Source organism: Gymnogyps californianus, chromosome 1, assembly GCF_018139145.2.
Source record: "Gymnogyps californianus isolate 813 chromosome 1, ASM1813914v2, whole genome shotgun sequence".
In the NCBI taxonomy this organism is placed as follows: Eukaryota; Metazoa; Chordata; class Aves; order Accipitriformes; family Cathartidae; genus Gymnogyps; species Gymnogyps californianus.
In genome coordinates this window covers 124661446-124678420 of record NC_059471.1, presented here as the reverse complement: position 1 = coordinate 124678420, position 16975 = coordinate 124661446, and the positions used below count along the sequence as shown (strand labels likewise).

Here is a 16975-nt window from a genome sequence, read left to right as displayed (position 1 = left end):
GTGTAGCCGCAGGACCCCCCCCAGCGGCGCCCCCATGTGAGGGTGCCCTGGGGCGGTGGGGTGTGCAAGGTACAGAGTCACTCTGGGTTATTAGCCCAGGCCTAAAAAGCCTGAGTGTATCTTTAGGTCCGGATTAATTTTGTGCAGAAGGAGTTTCTGGACTGCTAACAGATAGGACTGATGCGAAGTTTCTAGGACTTTGTACTGGAACATTTTGAAGCAAAATTATCCTTGTTATAAATGCCATTTTTATTTCTTTTTAGTTACTAATTGAATCTGTCATAAAAATCATTTAATATGCAATACTGGAATTTTATATATGTTATATATACATATGCATTATATGTATGTGAGTCTATGCCTACTTAGCATCCTGTAGGCAGAGGAAGCTTATGTTTCTGTCTCCACTTACTTCCCTGGAGCCCTCAGCTGAGAATGAAGAGGAGTTGCCTTTGATACTTTTTTATACTCAGATGACACTAGTCATCTCATACCTAGAAATTTCATTGTAGGAGGGAAGTAAATGGAAGGAATATGTGTGAAGACATATATTGCACTGAAGAAAAAAAGGACTGAAAATAAAAACAACAGTAAGGTTGCAAAGCAAATACCTCAGGAGCCCAACTAAAATTTGCCCTGCTAGACTATATGACTCAACATATCTTGGTGCCTCGTAATAAACAGCTTGAGCTGTGTCTCCCTTAATTTATGGATTGTTACTATTTACGTAAGCATATTTTGCCAAAGCTGTGGGACAGCCTCTCTCCCACTTTCCTTGTCACCTGTCTCAGCACAGCAGAAGCATTTCCACTCCACACGACAGGCTGCAGTTCTGTCACACATGTCAGAAAAGAAGAAACTTGAACCATACAATAGAAAATACGTACCAACAGGCCGACAGCTTCCTACTGGGACAGCCTAAATTCCACCCATGTGATGCTTCCTATGAGCTAGCATAGGCCTTCAGATGAACCTTGCCTGTACAGACTGGTAGCCTCAAGGACGTAAGTCAAATTTAGGCTGTCAGAATATGGCCAGGAGTGTTCTTTCTCACCTGGAGAATCAGCCTATACATCCTTTTTATTGCTTCAAGTGTCCTTTTACCGTACTATTTTGCAGGTATTCCTCTCGCTCCTGTCCCTGTGTGCCTCTGCCAAGAAAGCAGCCTGCTGCAGGTTTGGTTGTGTCTCCAAGTTCCGATACGCAACATCTGAGGATATGCCGTCTGCACACCCATGTACTCCAGGTCCTTGTGCTAATCACGGTCTCGTCTGCCCTGGACAAGGTAAAACTCAGGCACATAGGCATCCATGACTAATTGGTCCCTTCACGCCTATTATTTAGAATGAAGAGTCCTACATCAGAGTATTGTATTTAAACCTCACATGAATGAGGTTTATGAATGACCTCATGAATCACATGAATGAGCTACGCCCACATGAATGAAACTGGAGTTTTGTTACTACATCTGTATTGCTAAGTATGTTGAGGACAAGGAGCAAGGTTTAATGCTGGACCACTGATTCTCCATAATGCTAAATTGCCAGCAAGCTTTTTGGCATACTTCTGGCCAAGGCCAACTAGCACCTCCACAACAGTGCCTAGGCACCAGGAGAACATCTAGCTACCGAGCACACACCAAGAACTGCTTCCAATAAGAAGTTAGATTTGCGTCTCTTCCTCCTGTGCAGTCTTCCAACACTACCCCAACAGGCTCTGCAGCCTCAAAGCACTCCTCGGTGTCCTTCTGCCATGTCCCAAGGCATGTAACACATCTTCCAGTTTCATACTATACAAATAGTTTTATGGGCCACAACGGAGTTTTCCTGTTATATCAGATATTTTGACATAAAAAAGACACAAAAATTACAACAAAGTATTATAGCCACAGTGCATTACATACAGCCTTGATGAGACCCACAGCACACGTGCCATGTAGGGTAGATGTGACCAGTCTAGCCACTTGGTCTCAGGGCCAGAAAACAGTCCCCAGCCCAGTTCTGTTTTGTGCTATAGACAGGGCCTATATGGCCTATACCCAGGGCTGGTGAGGAGGAATCAGATGCATTTTTACTCTGTGTGCCTTCAAGTGATGCAGGGCCTCCCATAACCCTGATATGGCAGATGAAATGACTCTGGTGAGAAGCAGCTGATGCAAGTTCACCCTGACTGTCATAACCCAAAAATGAACAAGCAGGTTTTTTCAGGAGGGCCCTTCTTCTACCTAGACGGGCCACATTTCCTGAATACAGAAGGAGGAGTAGAGACAACAGAAGTCAGGAAGAAAGGCAGCATGGGAAGAGGGGACCATTTGTCCTCCCTCCCACAGAGCCAGTTAGGCCTCTGCAAGCAGCTATGCCAGTTTCTGACCACCATCAATATGTCAATTCGGCTCCTCAAAATCACAAGCCTACTTTGGGTTCATGTACACACCTCCCAGGCATGTTACTGTGGGCAATTCTCCATTGGTATTGACAGCTGGTGCACTCAACAGCAACACACAGGGAGTAGCCAACACATTTCCCCTCCCACCAGCCCCCTGCGGCAGTGTCATATTGGACATCGCTGGAATGGAAAGGTTAAAAGAAACCTTGTTGAAAAGAGATGAGAAAGGATTGACTCTATGTTTAGACAGTGCCTAGGGCTGCAGTGGGATGGGTTTTGTGGGATGGAGTGCAGAAAGAGTGGTTGAAACTGCGTCTCCTCTTCCTCTTGTGGGCAGAACAGTGTGGGGCTATTGGCTTGGTGGTGGCATTTGACCTTACTTTTCCTTGTCTGGTTGGGAGACCCCTCCAAGTTTGGAGCGTCTGTACATGGAATATGAAGAGGATGATGATATTTCCTTTGCAAAATGGATGAGCAGCTTCTGGGGCCACAACTTGATCGATGAGAACGAGAAAGAGGGTAGAGGCCACAAGAAACGTCAGACACGACCCTTTAGTGAAAGGAGAGCCTCCCTTCCGGTAAGAGCTGTGTGCAGTTTTCTCTGTGTGTGCGTGGTTTATGTATTAATATAAGTGCCATCGCCAGGGGCATGGCCCTAGAGATGTGTGAGGATGAGTATGGTACACCTTGCCAAGTAAGTTCAGTTCCTACTGGCAGCAGCTAGTTGCTTTTTGAACTTAGCTGCCTGCCAGGGTCAGGCCTCCGTTGCGTTTGGAATAGAAGAAAATTGGCAAACTCCAAGATAAGCAACGATAGGACCAGAAATGTAAGGAGAAGGGTGTAATAACTGCCTAACTATGTATTACAATGTTGTTCTGTCTGCTCAGCATGACCTGGCAGAGATCAAAACATTTTGGCAACTGGCATACATAAACATTGTCTTTAATGAGTCTGTTCTCATGTGTAAAACTATATAACCCCGTATGTATTCATAGGGTTTGGACCTAATTCTGCAACTCTACTGTCTCCAGGAGGTTGTGCGCTTTACTTCCTGGGATTTAGCTGTTTGCAGGTGTAACTTCTAATTTAAGCTCGAGGATGCAGTCCCTCCTGGTTTAAAATATCTGACTCCGAAAATAAGGATGCAACCCATAACAAAGCTTATTATACTGTGAAGTAAGATTTTAAGGTAGAAGTATGTTCTTTATTCTTAAACGAACAAAATAGCTGGGAAAGGGGCAGGGTTCACAACGCAGAAGCAGGTTTTTAAGGCAGCTCACAACTGTCTAACCGATTATCAAAATGAAGTTAAACTGAAAACAGCTGTTCACAGTCTGCTCTTTAGTTGAAGCCTGTTGCTTCTATTTCAGCTCTAAAAAAATGTTTAGGTGGTCCAAACGTGTCTTTTTTTTCCCAGCTACATCAGTTGGCTTACCAAAGATGTTTCCTTACAAACCATTTTTCACTTATATCCTTAGATCATTATGGCTGCAACAAAGCAAATGCTATTATATTGGGGAGAAACAGCTAATCTTTTCCAAACTTTTTTTTCTGCCATGCTATATTTTCACCTTGCAAGTTCTCCTCCACTGGAGCTACCATGTTCTAAGCTGTGGGATTTTCCATTTTCCAAAAATTTGACTAAGAAAAACCAAGCAGACCAAAACCACCTCCCCCCTCTTTGAATGCATGGACAGGCTGGAGAGGTAACCTTCATTCATTAGTTTTGAACTCATCAGCCACATTTGTTATTTACAGTTATATTTCACCTCAGTCACAGATTGCAAGACAGACTCTGAGCTAGAGCTTTGCTGATGGATTCCATCAGAATGCCTGAAAACAGAATGTTTTGGGTTTTTTTTTAAATTAATTTTACTGTATTTTAATTTTGTCCTTCAGAGATCTACACATATGTGATTTCTTTAGGCCTCAGTACAGACTGAAGTGTAAGAATGTACTTTAAATCACTTTCCATTCAGCAAGCTGCTGAACAGATCTTCATGTATGTTTGTGTGTGTATTTGTGTGTGTACACATACATTTAATTTGAAGCATGTTCTTATATTCAGTTTGTTCAAAAGCTATTTAAATACTTAGCTAATAGCTATTCAAATACTTTGCTATAGTTGCATTCCTGAATCCATACCTAGAACTTGGACTAAGTTAGCTGACAGAAAGAGAAGACTGTGACTTTTGACATTACTGTTCAATGAGCTAAAGTTATCCTGTACACTTTTTATTTATTTCTCAGTGCCAGAAATTGACTGGAGGAATGAGAAGGGAAGATTTATTTGATGTTTTTAAGATTCAGGGATAAATTTTGAGATGAAACTTTTTTAATTTGGAAATCTCTGACTAGTTGGTAGTAAAGAGCACTAAAACATGTTGTCTTAAATCAAATCTAGAAGTTAAACAAATGGGCACTAGTAATCCCTTAGAAATACCTTCAGAAAGAGTATCTCCTTGTTGAGAGCAACAATCTGCTGTTGCACCCAGATGTGTGTTTTTTACACAGTTATTACAAATTATAACTACTGTAGGATTCATTATTACAAATGCTAACTACCATAAGATTCAAAACACTTATCAGCGTTAGCTAAATATTGTCTTCATTTTATCAGAATAGTGCTATTAATCAGGAGGAATAATAACTGAGATTAGACTATGTCTCTTCTGTAAGTTAAGACCTCCACAGCAGATCACAGTGTACCCTTTCTTCTGTTTCCACATTGTAAATGGAGGTAACTCCACTGTCCGGGTGAAAATCAAGTCAGCAGGTTCTGACTGACACAGCTGTTGGCAAAAGTTCCTTGTGCAGATACAATGGTACTGCCAAGGGACAAAACAGCACTGCCAGCACGCTTTGTCTCATATCCAGGGCTGGTATATGGAGCATCAGCAATAGTGCAGTCCTGCCCACATGAACTGCATCTGCACCAGGAGCATTTTGGTATTACATAGCAAAATGCTGCAGTATAGCACAAAAGGTGGTTTTGCATAATGCTGGAAATCGCTTTCAGCTCCAAATTGGTATGTCGGTCTTTGTAGGTTTTCCTGTGCTGTAGAAAGACATTCAAGCCACTGCTCTCATCTCAAACACAATGGTAAACTCCTGTGGCATCCTATTATGGTAGAGCCCCCCGAAATATGGATAAAGCTTTGTAGAATAACTCCCAAACTAACAACAATTTTCATTATTTTTTTCCCCAATATCTTAGTATACCTCACAAACATTACTGAGATGAGCTTCGCAAAATGCTTTTGCTATTGTCATTCCCATTTTGCAGAAGGGAACACAAAATTATATTCATCCTTCGCTGGGTCACTGGCAAGACAGGCTAAAACTTGCAACTCCGCTCCCCTGAAAAGCATCAGAGTTGTATATGTTGCTGCGGGCCAACACTGAATGTGAAAACTGCCTGGGGAGAACTAAGTCATCTGTTTCCATCTCCTTTAGTTAGCATGTTCCCCTGGCAAACCTTAGACACATTAAGTGTGTTACCCTTTTTGAAGCCTCCAACTGTGACATTCTAGTTATCCTCCATCATTTTGGTTCAGGGCAGTTTCTTACCTCACAGACATGTTGTGGGGAAAAGATATGAGGCAAAGGAGCACTGATAAGAGTTTTAAAACCCTATAAATGTATCTACCTTCAAGTAGACGTTGCTGCTCACAGGAGAAAATCTGATAAGAAACAGCTGAGAGTGGGAGCAGAACAACTGACTGCTGTTGAAGTTACTAACATTTAATTTAAACTAAAGTCAGACTGAACATCTACCACAATATTGTTACTACGATCAGTTGGAGCCTAGGCCAAAACATTTTTAAGGAATATATGCTTGGCTATAAGCTTCTCGGAAGGAAAGGAAGCTGTGGGACAGCGTCGGAATGTCAGATGTTCCAAAATATCCCTAAAGTACTGGGGTCATTGTGTAAACTTCAGCAAACAATGAACACTTGTGCTGACACACTGAAGATTAATTTTCTTACTGACAGCTGTGCAAGCCCCCAGATCAAGCCCAAAAGATGGAAGCAATTATCTTGTCTCCAACAATAATTGAGAAGGAGAATAGGCAAATTATATTGACATCAATTTCGTGAAGTATTTTTGTTTGTGTACTTTTTGTGTGTTTTAGATGGGCAATTAGCAAAAGATTAGCTGTTGTGTGAATAGATACACTGAGCATGACTGGCCTTTACACAAAGGCTCAAGCAGAAAAAGGGAGTACTAAAGGGAGTGAGAAACAACCTCTGAGAATGTGCTTGGTGCTTCTGCCTTTCCCAGCACTGGCAAAAATTCCCCATTTTCATATAGGGGAGCATTTATCATTCTTCCTTCCCATGCCTTTTCCCTTGTTTCCCCACCTCCCCACTACTCCAGTTTAAGAACTACTCAAGGTCAGATCCTAGGAGCCAGAGACCAACAGGTCTAAAGAGCCACCAGATGTAGGCATGAGGCAGCTGCTCAGGCAAGGACAGGAGCAGATACTGGGGCTGTGCTCAGAGACCTTTGGCAAGAGACGACAGCAGCAGTGGGTGGACACCAGAGTGTGCAGATATAGAGGCAATCTCTGTTGCCAGCAGCTGCTGAGACTTCAGGAGGGGAAGAATAAATTAAAGCAGTCTTCAGCCGTTCTTATTTATAATGTTACCAAGCAATCAATTTGGCACCAAACGCGTGTACTAAATGCATGTATTAAGTCTAAGAGACAGGAAGAAAGCCACATGGATTTTATCTAAAGTCAGTGCCAGATCTGCTTCATCACTGAGCTTCATTTTATGACTCTCTCAGTTCTCCATAGAGTCAATCTTAAATAAAAGAAGACTAATGTACTGTGTGAGTTATAAGCCATGAAACGTTCATTCTTGAGCAGTTGTGTTAAGGCTCTTGTCCTCTGTAGGGTTGTGTCCGTAAGATAGCAACATGCTGACATGCACGAGCATGCTGTCCTCTTAGCTACAGTGGTATGTATCATGCAAAGGCACTGTGAGAGGAGGCACAGTCACAGTAGTATGATTGCATAGATATGTATTTGTAGCTTTACCCTTAGTCCACTGAGGCAGATATGCATTTCAGAGGAAGGCCTGTCCCTTTTCTGGACCATTGCTGCCATGTCAGTATGTGAACTGCAAGTCTTTTTGTTAAGGGCTTAACTATAATTCTATCTGCGAAGGGAAATTAAAAAGCAATGTCTTAGTAAAATAAAACATTTACAAACATTGCAAAGCAGGATTGATAGAATACCGTTCCCTGTTTCAGCTGTCCTCCTGTTTTTTTGCCCAAACCCTCTAAGAACAAATACCAATGATTTTTACTGTGAGACAATTTTTATTTCCAGGAAACAATATATGTTGATGCCATTAAAATGACACAGAAGACATTTAGCTTGTTGAGCTTGACATGGCATGTGTACTCCTGTCCCTCAAGCACAATGTGATTACTTTGATGCTTTTTAAAATAACAATACAATATGACCTTACAGAAATTACAGCTGTATTGATTGGTTTGAAACCAAAGTAAAAATAGTATGGCAGAAATCATTACCACTACTCCCAGAGGCAGTCCATAATACTAGTTACTGAAGTAAGCTTATGTCTGGAAAAGAAATTGAACCAGTACTGTATGATCTGAAAACCCTTCGGTATTAGGTGCTTCTGTCAGGTGTAAGATTTATTATTTTTAGCACCTCTCATCAAGCCTGTCTAATGTGATGTAGTCACAACCATATGGATACACAGCATGACTATTCAGAGAAAGGCTGCATAGGTCCCTGTTGTGCTGATGCTATTTATAATAGCATCTGTGCCAGAGTAAATGTAAATCTATACAGGAGATATTTCAGGTCCCTTGCAGTCCAAAGTTTGTAGATTCATGTGGCCACTATACCAAGTTGGTTTAGCTTTCCACTGTTGTTTGTTAAAAAACCAAAACAAACACCACCCCCACCCCCACTCCCCCCCCCAACAAACCCTACTCTGAGTATAGGGTTTTCTCCTGGATTTTCTTAGAAAGCATTTCAGGATCTGCAGGATAGACCTTCAGTGGTTATAAACAATCACAGCTCCCTTGAAGCCAGCAGAGCTTCTCAGGGTTACTCAGTAGCTGAAGGCTTAGCACCAGGCTTATACAAAACATATATGCATTCAAACACATATGCAGCAGCTGGGTGCCTGGAGTGCCCTAACCTGATACCTGCAGGGGTCTCATTTTCGGTACCTCCCATCTCTCTCACAATTTTCACTACCTGCATCTTACTAGTGTTCAGCTGCTTGCCCTGAAAAAGCATCAACAGCTAGCAGGTAGCTGTTGGGGCATGCCTGGCTCTATGTGGTAGCCTTCTACAGGTCTGTCTATTTCTAAAACCACCAATCCGTGACTCCACAGGACACAGCAGTTCTGCATCAGTTTAATCTCCTTTACAGACATTCAATTAAACACAGCTGATGCAGATCAATAGCTTTTATCTGCATGTCAGGCCTGGGAAAATTGAAGCACATGGAAACTAAACGACTATCTACTCCCTCCCCACTTTAGCCCTACAAATGTAATTGCAGGAAGCCTGTTTCCTACCGTTTCTCTGGTAGGGATTTGTCCCTCAGTGCCTGAAAGTGCTCCCTCATCAGTTCAGGACAAACATGTCCAAGAAACAAGCAGAAAATTCAGACCTGGACAATAGAGCATCTTGTCTGCATGTAGGCTGTGCTGAAAATTTGACACAACTGGGCTAGAAATGGTCACTATCACACTCAAATGAACTCAAACATCTGATAAGACCTGGAGCACCTGTGGGTCAAACCCCATATCTGGCGCATCTGGCCACAAAAGGCTGGGTCTTTGCTTTTTGAGAGTCCTGCCTAGAACCTGCAGCTACATGTGAGGCCTGAGTTTTTGAGGTTATGAAGGGTCCCAGTTTCTTTTAGTGTCAGTGGGCACTAAAAGAACTCAGCACACTTTACATTTTAAATGCTCATTTGGGTGCCAAAACTTAGATATTCAAAAACAGGAATAAAAGCAAATTCTGCTGCTGCCTCTAGAAAGCAAGCTCTTGCCAGTGTGATTCTCCTGCACATAAAAGGAAAGATATAGGAGTCTGGGCAAGGTCCTTCATTCTGCATCATTGCTCAGAGAGCACTCTGTGGCAGAAAGAATCTGCCCTGTGTGCTCTGCTTTAATATTCAATACTCAACAAAGACCTCTTGTTTTTCAGGCCAGGCTTTCCTCCCTCCATGCAACACGACTTCAGGCTTCTACCAAAGGCTCATCTTCAGGCCATCTCAAGGGCTCCAAGGAATTTCAAGAAGACGAAGATGTCAAATGCCACTGCCACAGGAAGGCAAGCAGAACACCTTCAGCAGACAGCTCATGCCCAGAGACAAGATCAAACTCCATCCAGGAATTTGCAGAGTCCTTTGAAAAGCAATTGCATCTCAAAAGCAAACGCTCAGTTTCTTTGGTAGGTAACAACCAACTTAAGATCACTTCAGAAGAAAAACAAACAAACAACAAGCAGGCCAGCTTTATCCCTGGTGTAATTGCTGTGGCTTTGCTGGAGGAAGAGCAGAAATAAACTTGAATTAGAATTTCTCAAATTATGTGGTCCTTACAGTAGCGCAAACAAGGTTAAAGTGGTAGTATCATTAGTATGAGAATTCTTGATGCAGTGTTACCATCTAGACTTATTAGAAAATGTGTATCTTCAAAATGAGACACCGCACTGGCTGTGGCAATGTTTTCAGAGGTTTCTACGGCTGTGCCAACAAAACATGACAATATAAACCCAGGTTTGCTTCACTTTTGCCATAAGACCCAGCTCTCTTTCTCACTGCTGCTGATCTGGTTTCACCATATATGGTGTTATCTGTAAGACTGCCAGATACCGTGGTGTTTGAGAGGCTTCTCTTTTACCCCTTGGGACTCCATCCATCTGCTTTCTTCAGTGTCACCACACAGCTGCAGCAGCAGCCATTGCTAGAAGTGCTTGAAGGTATTTTCACTGTAAGGGCATGCAGCCAGCAGGGGATTCTGCCCCCATGTCATCCTTCTCTTCTCCCCATCGTTCTGTCCTGATGCATGAGCATTTTCTGTATGGTTTGTGTTGATGAAGTAGCCAATAACAACCTTTTGTCTATGACACTTTAACACTTTTATTATTATGATACATAATATCTGGTGTATCATACAATGGAAGGAAGGGTAATAAATCCTAACTCTCTTTTAAGTGTCAGAAGAACACTATCAAATTCAGTCACCCTATTGAAAAAGCTGTGCTTGAATAACACTTGAGATTAGCACCAAATAACAACAGAAGGAGGGGTGTTTTTTTTTTCATTTTGTTGACACTGCCAGTTTGTATGGAGAAGTAATTTTCAGCTCTCTTTGCAGACCTTCTGTGCAGCAACGAGAGAAAAAAAATCTCTTTTCAATAAGCATCATCATTACATGATCAGTCCCACAATTATAGTCCTTGCATGCCCAGTGCTCTAAGAATATGCAGAATTATGGGGATGACAACTCTGTTATGCCATTGTTAAGATTTTAAGTGCATTCTCTAATCTTCTTTTTCCCCTTTAGGAACTACTCAGAATTTATTTCATTTGGAACTTCACATTGCCTCATGTGCCAACCCTCACCAGTGGTTGTCTGGTTTATCATTTATCATTTCTCAAAAGTGCCTACGGCTAGAAAGTCTGTGAGTGTGTAATAATTGTATGATAGGTATAGTGAGCATAATGCACTAAATATGGCCTCAGTTCCAGTTAAAAACATGGATTCTGGTACCCTTCTGTAATGTCCAGTGAGGTGGGCTGGGCTGTATTTTAATCTACCTTTCAAGTAGACCAAATTGTTGTCATTCCCTCAGTCACCATTGAAGTCTGGGAGATATGAAGGACTTGAGAATCTCGAAGAACTGAGCGATAAGTGTTAGAGATCTGAAAGGAGATTTGGGAGTGGGCTTAAACTTGTATCTCCAAATGGAGCATTTTTTTGCATTCAGAGCTCTGTAGGTGCAATTCAAACCACCATGACCACACAGGTTAAAAGAAAAGAAAAGAAAAGAAAAGAAAAGAAAAGAAAAGAAAAGAAAAGAAAAGAAAAGAAAAGAAAAGTGGGGGAAAGGTAATTCCATTTCATCTCCTTCCTTGCATATTGCTTTTCTCTTATAAACGTGGCTTTGAGGACACTTCATGACCTTCAGCACTTGTTTTCAGTGAGGTCTTTGCAGCTAGCACTGAACAGCCTTCAGGCACATAAAGATGGATCATGTGAAAGGACAGAAACATGGAATCTAGGCTGAAATCTCAGAGCCCCTCCCTTTTTCCCTCCTGTCTGCTCTCCCCCTCAAGTCCTCCGGGCAGGTGACCCTCCTACCATACATAGAGTATAATCAAAAGCAGGTTGCCTCTTGCTGAGTTTTAGGGTGACTGGCTGGGGCCTTGAATTTGAGCCCATCATGTTAAAGCTGACCTTGCTGAGGTAGGTGACTGGAATATTTTATTATATATTACTAGTGAAATAAAATAATGAGATTTTTTTTGTTCATGTGGGAGTTGCTTTTAATTCCCTGCTATTTTTTTCCTGCCTTTTAGCAACCTGAAGGCATGAAGGAGAGAAGAGAAAGAGAAAGATTGCATTTGAGAAAAAGCAAGTCTCACAAAAGAATGGGAGAGAAATCAGAGCCAAGGAGAGAGCAGGAAGAAGATGAAGGTTCAGAAGTTGTACCTGCAAAACAGAACGAACAGTTTCCATCACAAGCAAGCATTGAGAAAGGATATTTATGCACAGGCAGCTAGAATGCATTGAGATAACAAATTTTAACACTCCCTCTGAAGAGCAGAGGGAGCATTCTTGTTTTGTTTTGACTAGTAGAGGCCTGTTAGCTAGAATAAACCCTAACCTGTAAAATAAAAGTAAAATTCAACTGCATCATTGACACCTTGTTACTATCTTCCTGTCTTTACTTTTGCCATTAGGAATGTGACCCTTGTCATAGGAGGAGTGTATCTGTAGCAAGATCCAAGTTAACAATTAACCACAGTAAGAGGATTTCAGGCAAATTCAGCATTGCGACAGGACAGTGGTGGATGTGTTCATTTAAGAGGAGAGCATGTGTGTATTACAGAGCTGTGCAAAGTCATCCAAAGCCTTATGTTTCTGTTTTAATTGAAAACAGGCTTAGTGGTAGGTTTGGGAAGGAAAAAGTACACGTAAATGGCCACCTGCTTCCTGGCCCTGATGTTTCCTTAGATTTGTCTTGGAAACAGGTATCTTTTTGCTTTGACAATCTCCTGACTCCATATTTATGGAAGTAATGGAAGAGAAGCCCACACGTTCTCTTCTACACCGCCTTGGTGTCTCACTTGTCTCTGCTTTCCCTATCACTGTGCAATATGACTCTTGTTTCTCTGGCATCTCCCAGCCCTCTCCCATGTCCTCAGTCCCATTTCCCCAGTCACACAACTAGTTCTTTCTCCCAACTTTAATCTCATCATCTTGCTTCTTTTGTGGCCTTCCCCCTCTCCATTTACTACTTTATAGCCCTCACTCATAGCTACCAACCTCTTTCGCTACATCTCTAGTTTTGCCTCATCAAAATTTGAGCCTTGCTGAAAGCTCTCCAGTAAAAACAGAGGTGTTCTGCCTCTCATACTTCTATATAATCTCTTCAAGGGGTTGCCACACATTCAAGGTGAGGCATTGCAACCCTTTTCCCTTTTCTAGAACTAGGGTCAAACCCAAGGGAATGGGAACTGGCTCTGTCTATGGTAAGCAGGACTTAGGAAAACTCTGTTTCCTCTGGCTGAAGATCTCCTGAATTCAGGTGTAAATCTCACAAACTATAAGTAAGATTTCCTTCTATGCAGAGGAAATCCACCTCCACATGCTCACAAACACATACACACCCCCACAAACCCCCCATGCACCCCTTCTTCAACATGTAAGTCTTCCCTGCAGAGAAGAACCATGCCCTCTTTGGGAATAATTTCCCCAGGCCTAGTATAGAGAAAGCCTGCTTTGGATAATACAGTTAGAGAAGAGTGAAGACTAATGAAGTCATGAGCAAAAGTCAAAGTCTGCTGGGTATTCTTCCTGTGATTTTCTGTGATTAACAAAGATCTTATTATTTTACTTTAGAGCCTTAATTTTGAATGTTCAACCTTTTAAAAGCTTAGGGCATCCTTAAAACTTTGTAACACTTATCTCCATTAAAGGATTGTTTTTCTTTTTAAGTAGGGCTTTGGGGGATATATACGAAAGCAATCAAACCCTTGCTGATGCTTGTAAATTGCTTCTTGCCTGGTAACATATATTATAAAACAATAAATCTGACTGAAAAATTTTGTTCCTATGCATAGTTCCTGTCCTCCCCAATCCAGATTGAATTTTCATGAAGTTCTTCCATCAGCCAAAACCTCCAGTTGCAGTTGGCTTTCCTTTTATAGCCTTAATTTGAAGACTGCATTACAATAGACCTGGATAGAAAGGAACATATTGCCAGCTATGCCCGAGTTCTTCAGATATAACCTCTCATATACATCCTTTCATGTAGCAGCCTGCCCTCACATCTCGTGAGAGCTGAATGCCGTGGCTGCACCAGCTTTGCCTGGATTTCAGAGTATCAGCCTCCTCCTCCTGTTTTCCAGCCAGGTTAATTCAACAGGCCGAGCTGTATCCCAGCAGAATTTGCAAAAAGCTTGTATTTCTGAGACTAACATGCTGGTTGTACATCACACCTGATGAAAAGAAAACACCAAAAAGAGCTAAAATAGAAAACCCATGTGTGCCTGGCTCCAACTTGCTATTTACCATCTCCATCAAAGCACAGGCAAGCCTCACTGCCACCAAGGCAGCCTAGCAGGTCTGCCTGCAAACAGCTCCCGTGTTTATCACTGAACGCCATCTCTCAAATGGCAGAGTCTGTAAGTGTTTACGTCCTTTCTGAACTGGCCCGTCAGCCCCGTGGTGTGACTCTGGTAACAGAAGCTTTCAAATAATGTCCTCAACACTGTCCTCCTTAAATCACTAAAAAAGGTTTACTCAAAAGTGTTTTCTCTTGCTTCATATCATGCCTGATTGGACCAACAGCCCTTTCCAGTTTAGTCCCATGTAGTCTGATACAATAGTATTACTTAGAAATAATGAAACTTGCATGATAGAATGAAATAATTCTCCACAGAAATTAACAGTTATTCCATAACGAATCGGGCATTTGGGAAGGAAGGTAATCATCTGCAGAGGAATCTGATTGCAATGGCATGGCTGATATTTCTATTTCCACAGAAAGTGAAATTGGGATATACAAGTAGTCAGAAAGACTCTAGAGGGTTTTCATTTTCACAGTAGGTCGCTAGTTTGGTCATGACTGACATAAAAAATAGTCACTGCCTTGATTGCCATCCCCAATTCCTAGAGCAGCGGGGCTGGCTGTGGGCATTTTCTGCACACACGCCCATTCCTAGGCAAACACTGTTTGCTTTTTCTGCTCTTTCCAAGAGTGGGATGGCTACAAGTTGCATCAGAGCCCAAACCTTGGACACGAAGGAGATCCGTTAGTGGGAAGCAAAGACAAAGGGACCAAAAAATATATTTTCCAAAATGCTCACTAACAGGTAATGATGAAAACCTGAAACAGTTTTACAACAGGGGGGAACCAGCAGGCAGCAGAAGTAGGCTGACACTGCCACTGCAGGATGGCTGTCGAAAGCTGACATGACTCAGAGGCCCGTGAAGGAAATTTTAGACTTGCTGTGGCTCATGGGTGGGAGACCACACTCTGGTAAAATGCTCGTCTCTGTGGATCCTTCCCAGCACTTCAGGCTAACTAGAAAGTGCTCCTGTGGGAAGTTAGGGCATGGGTACACACAAGCATTTCAAGAGCAAGATCCAGTTATATCCCAGTGTTTTCTGAGAGGGCTAAGAAGAGAACGTCAAGTGTGGTTACGTCATCTTTTAGGTGGGCATTCCCAAAGCAAAATATTTATGCTTGCTTGCTTCTGCGATATTGTTTAATTGCAGCATGGTTTTGAGGATGGATTAAATTTTGGGTACTTGTTAACATATCACATATTAGTATATAAAATGCCAGACCCCACAAAGGCAAAATGAAGCAATAGCTATATTTATGTACATGCTCACAACAATCCTTTCTAGGAAAAAAATGGGAAATATTTAAATGCCTAAATCAAACAAAACAACTACGATGTATATCTGAACAACAATATAATACCCATTAAAAAAGAAACCTAATATTAAATATGAAAAAATGAAAATTTTCATCTGTACTTTTTTCTTCCTTAGCACAAAAGAAGGTATTTGGGTAAGCACCGCCTTGGCTCTGAATGCATTCAGTGTACGTATGAATAGTATAAAAGCACATAGAGATATAATCAAACCTGATAACCAAAATTATTCACAGAGAAATGTATCATAATCATGGGACCTTGAGTTTATACAGCCATCTGCCAAAACCATTGAAAACAAAGTGGTCTTGAAATGTGTCCAGAAGGATATTGCAGCCAAAATCTAGTCCTTCAACGAGAGAAGTAAATATTGATATCCAACAAACTTCATAGATAATGCCTTGCCTGCAGTTGTTGTGCCAGAACTTTAGGTAACTGTGTATGAACAAATGCTAAAATACACCCACTTATCATAGAAAACATTGCTTGTAGGGTGTTGATTTTAATTTACTCCGTTGTTTTAGATTGGATTGACAGATGATATTCCTCCTATTAGAAGGATCCCTCTGAATCCTAGCCAAGTCTCTACTGTACTTCGGAAAAAGATAACTTCTCTCAGCTGTGTCTTGTCTCCGAGGCCAGACAGAAAATAGGAGAAAGAAGTGATACAAGGAGCATCGAAGACTAATATTCTGTCATATATGATACATTCTTGTCCTTCTTCTATGTTTGCCAAATGCTTCAGTTCATGCAATTTCTAAACTGATTGATAGAGTTTTGCTGTACTGAGAAGACCCACCAAAACTTGTGACAGTTATATAAGAATTTTCATCAAAAAGCTGATGGAGTCCTCACAGAGAGTCCTCAGCCTGGTGAATTAGTCCTATTCCTGATACTGAAGTATCAAAAAGGAGCTCTCTTTTTGCTCCAAAGCTTGAGCAGAAGGATTCATAGACACTGTTCCCCTGGGCTTCCCTGCAACCATATCCCATTACGCGAGGTGGATGCTAAGGTTTTGGACCTTTGGAAAGCAACCCTTCCTGGACCTTTATGCAATGGATCTCAGTTGATAATCTGCTCTTCCTACATGCACAAAATAAATCTTAAATGTCTCTTGTAAGCATTTTAAATCTGGTGGGTCTACTCCCTGAGGACTCCTATACAGAGAATTTTGGCTGTCAGAAAGCAGCTAGAGTGATTTTAGGTTAGCCTTCTCACAGATGGCGTAAGTTTATGCCTGGGAGAGAGGAATGATTAGGGCATTCCTTTGCGCTGACGGTCCCAGGAGCAATAAAAGGTTCTCAGGGAGAACAAAGTCACTTTGGGCTGCTCTCACCTGTGCAGGAGTGGCAATCACAGGTTAGCCCAGAATTTGGGATGCAAAAAAAATTTTCATGAACTCCTTCTCCGTT

At 41.7% G+C, this 16975-nt stretch overlaps 1 protein-coding gene across 1 annotated transcript; it reads left to right on the top strand.

Annotated features, from left to right (window-relative positions):
• The first annotated feature begins 2813 nt into the window (after window positions 1-2813).
• Window positions 2814-12251, top strand: LNP1 (leukemia NUP98 fusion partner 1). Its single transcript, XM_050915242.1, has 3 exons — window positions 2814-2963; window positions 9593-9838; window positions 11973-12251. Exons 1-3 carry the CDS (start codon window positions 2814-2816, stop codon window positions 12174-12176), a joined length of 600 nt encoding a protein of 199 aa, XP_050771199.1. The 3' UTR covers window positions 12177-12251.
• The last annotated feature ends 4724 nt before the right edge of the window (window positions 12252-16975 follow it).

Bases quoted from the DNA above. Each gene is read 5' to 3' on its own strand.
- LNP1 (XM_050915242.1), top strand. From the start codon at position 2,814: ATGGAATATGAAGAGGATGATGATATTTCCTTTGCAAAATGGATGAGC. The intron at 2,964-9,592 runs GTAAGAGCTGTG...CTTGTTTTTCAG, and splicing joins AAAGGAGAGCCTCCCTTCCG to GCCAGGCTTTCCTCCCTCCA. The intron at 9,839-11,972 runs GTAGGTAACAAC...CCTGCCTTTTAG, and splicing joins GCAAACGCTCAGTTTCTTTG to CAACCTGAAGGCATGAAGGA.